Here is a 2,519-nt window from a genome sequence, read left to right as displayed (position 1 = left end):
CAGACAGAGAGAGTGAGAAAGAGAGAGAGAGAGACAGAGACAAAGAGAGAGAGATATATAGAGACAGATAGCGAGAGATAGAGAGATGGAGATATATAGAGTGGGACAGAGGCACAGTGATCGAGAAAGAAAGAGACAGAGAGGGAGATAGAGAAAGAGGGACAGATATAGAGAGAAAGGGAGAGACAGAGACAGAGAGAGAAAGACAGAAAGATAGAAAGAAAACATAGAAAGAGATTAAGAGAGTCAGAGAGAGAGAGAAACTGAGAGACAGATGGACAGCGAGAGAGAGAGCGACAGAGAGAGAGAGAGAAAGAGCAAGACACAGAGAGAGCGAGAGAGAGTCAGAGAGAAAGACAGAGAGAGAGAAAGAGTGCGAGAGAGAGTGAGAGACATGGAGAGAGAGAGAAAGAGACAGAGAGATAGAGGCAGAAAGATAGAGAGAGAAAGAGAGAGGCAGAAACAGGACAGAGAGAGAGAGAGAGGTAGAGGGAGAGAGAGATATAGAGCGACAGAGAGAGAGAGGGAGAGAGAGAGAGAGAGAGAGAGAGAGAGAGAGAGAGAGAGAGAGAGAGAGAGAGAGAGAGAGAGAGAGAGAGACAGAGAGACAGAGAGACAGAGAGAGGGAAGAGTGAGATAGACAGAGAGAGTGAGTCAGATAGAAAGAGAGAGATGGAGGCAGCAAAAATACAGAGCGAGTGAGAGGGAGACTGGGCGAGATACAGTGAATGAATGAGTCACAGCGCGCGAGAGAGAGTAAAGGACAGAGTGAAACACAGAGAGTGAGACAGAGAGAGACACAGAGACAGACACAGAGTGCGACAAAGAGTGAGAGGGAGAGAGAGAGTGAGAAACAGAGTGAGGCAGAGAGAGATAAAGAGACGGAGATTGATCGACAGACAGACATGGTGAGACAGAGATAGGCAGACAGACAGAGCGAGAGAGAGAGACACACAGACAGAGATAGACAGAGAAAGAGCGAGAGTGATGGAACAAGAGAGAGAGGGACAGAGCGACAGGGAGAGAGAGATAGAGATAGAGGGAGAGAGAGATAGAGAGAGAGAGAGAGAGAGAGAGAGAGATAGAGAGAGAGTGAGAAAGAGGCAGAGAGGTGTAGACGGACAGAGACAGAGTCAGAGAGAAAGACAGAGAGAGAGATGCAGAGAGAGAGAGAGGAAGACATTGAGAGAGAGATAGAGAGAGCGAGTGTGTATGTGTGAGACAGATCGAGAGAGAGAGAGAGAGAGACATAGCGAGAGAGACACAGAGAGAGTGAGACAGAAAGAGGGAAACACAGAGACAGTGAGAAAGACGGAGAGACACTCAGAGAGACAGAGTGAGAGACAGAGGGAAAGACAGATGGAGAGGCAGAGAGAGAGGCAGAGAAAGAGAAAAACAGAGACATAGATGGACGAAGAGAGAGAGAGTGAGAGAGATAGAAACAGATAGAGCGAGACAGACAGAGAGAGAGCGAGAGAGAGAGAGTCAGAGACAGAGAGGTGAGGGAGACAGACAGAGAGACAGAGCCAGAGAGAGAGAGACAGAGGCAGAGAGAGAGAGAGAGAGAGAGAGAGACCGACAGATAGAGAGGGAGAAAGACTGAGAGACAGACAGAGAGTGAGAGAGAGACAGATAGAGAGAGAAAGAGAGAGAGAGAGAGAAAGCTGGCGAGAGAGATCGAGAGTGAGAGACATCGAGAGAGTAAGAGAGATAGAGAGAGACAGAGAGACAGAGAGCGGGAGACAGACAGAGAGACAGAGAGAGAGATTGACAGTATGTGCATGTGTGAAAAGCTGTCTGTCATTCTGTATAGACCCGGGATTGATACAGGGCTATGGGGAGAGAGCGGGGCAGTGGGATGAGTTTGCGATTGATATAGCGCTCTGGGAGAGAGCGGGACAGTGAGATTAGTTTCGGGATTGATACAGTTCTATGGGGAGGGAGCGGGGTAGTGGGATGACTATGGGGATTGATACAGATCTAAGGTGAGAGAGCGGAGCCTAGGGATTAGTTTGTGGATTGACAGGGCTATGGGGAGAGATTGGTGCAGTGAGATTAGTTTGGGGATTGATACAGTTCTATAGGAAAGCATCAGGGCAGTGGGATTTGTTTTGGGATTGATACAGGGCTATGGAGAGAGAGCGGGGCAGTGGGATTAGTTTGGGGATTGATACAGGGCTATTCGGTGGGAGCGGGGCAGTGGCATTTGTTTGGGGATTGAAACATGGCTACGGGGAGAGATTGGGTCAGTGGGTTCGACTGTGCAGCCACTTTACATGAGATGTGTGGTGGACTGTTTATACCACGATTCGTGTAACAGAGACTGAGTGACAGAGAGCGAGAGAGAGAGCGAGACAGACAGAGAGAGAGAGAGAGAGAGAGAGAGAGAGAGAGGTAGAGCACGCGAAAGACGGAAAGGGAGACAGATAGCCAGAGAGATAGAGAGAGAGAGAGACAGAGACAGAGAGCGAGAGAAACTGAGAGAACGAGAGAGAGAGAGAGACAGACAGATATAAAGA

The 2,519-nt window shown here is 48.8% G+C and overlaps 1 protein-coding gene across 1 annotated transcript in view; it reads left to right on the top strand.

Moving 5' to 3' along the window:
- LOC139248182 (putative uncharacterized protein DDB_G0271982) overlaps positions 1 to 1,340 on the top strand; it is a gene marked incomplete at its 5' end in the record, with an annotated part of 7,208 nt that extends 5,868 nt beyond the window's left edge. The window contains 3 exons of the mRNA XM_070871922.1: positions 497 to 631; positions 1,042 to 1,092; positions 1,272 to 1,340. Of these exons, the coding sequence (XP_070728023.1) occupies positions 497 to 631; positions 1,042 to 1,092; positions 1,272 to 1,340 (255 nt within the window). The remainder of the gene's footprint in view (positions 1 to 496; positions 632 to 1,041; positions 1,093 to 1,271) is intronic.
- Positions 1,341 to 2,519: the final 1,179 nt, after the last annotated feature.

Source organism: Pristiophorus japonicus, unplaced genomic scaffold (genome assembly GCF_044704955.1).
Source record: "Pristiophorus japonicus isolate sPriJap1 unplaced genomic scaffold, sPriJap1.hap1 HAP1_SCAFFOLD_29, whole genome shotgun sequence".
Taxonomy (NCBI): Eukaryota; Metazoa; Chordata; class Chondrichthyes; family Pristiophoridae; genus Pristiophorus; species Pristiophorus japonicus.
This window is presented reverse-complemented; position numbering and strand designations above follow the sequence as displayed.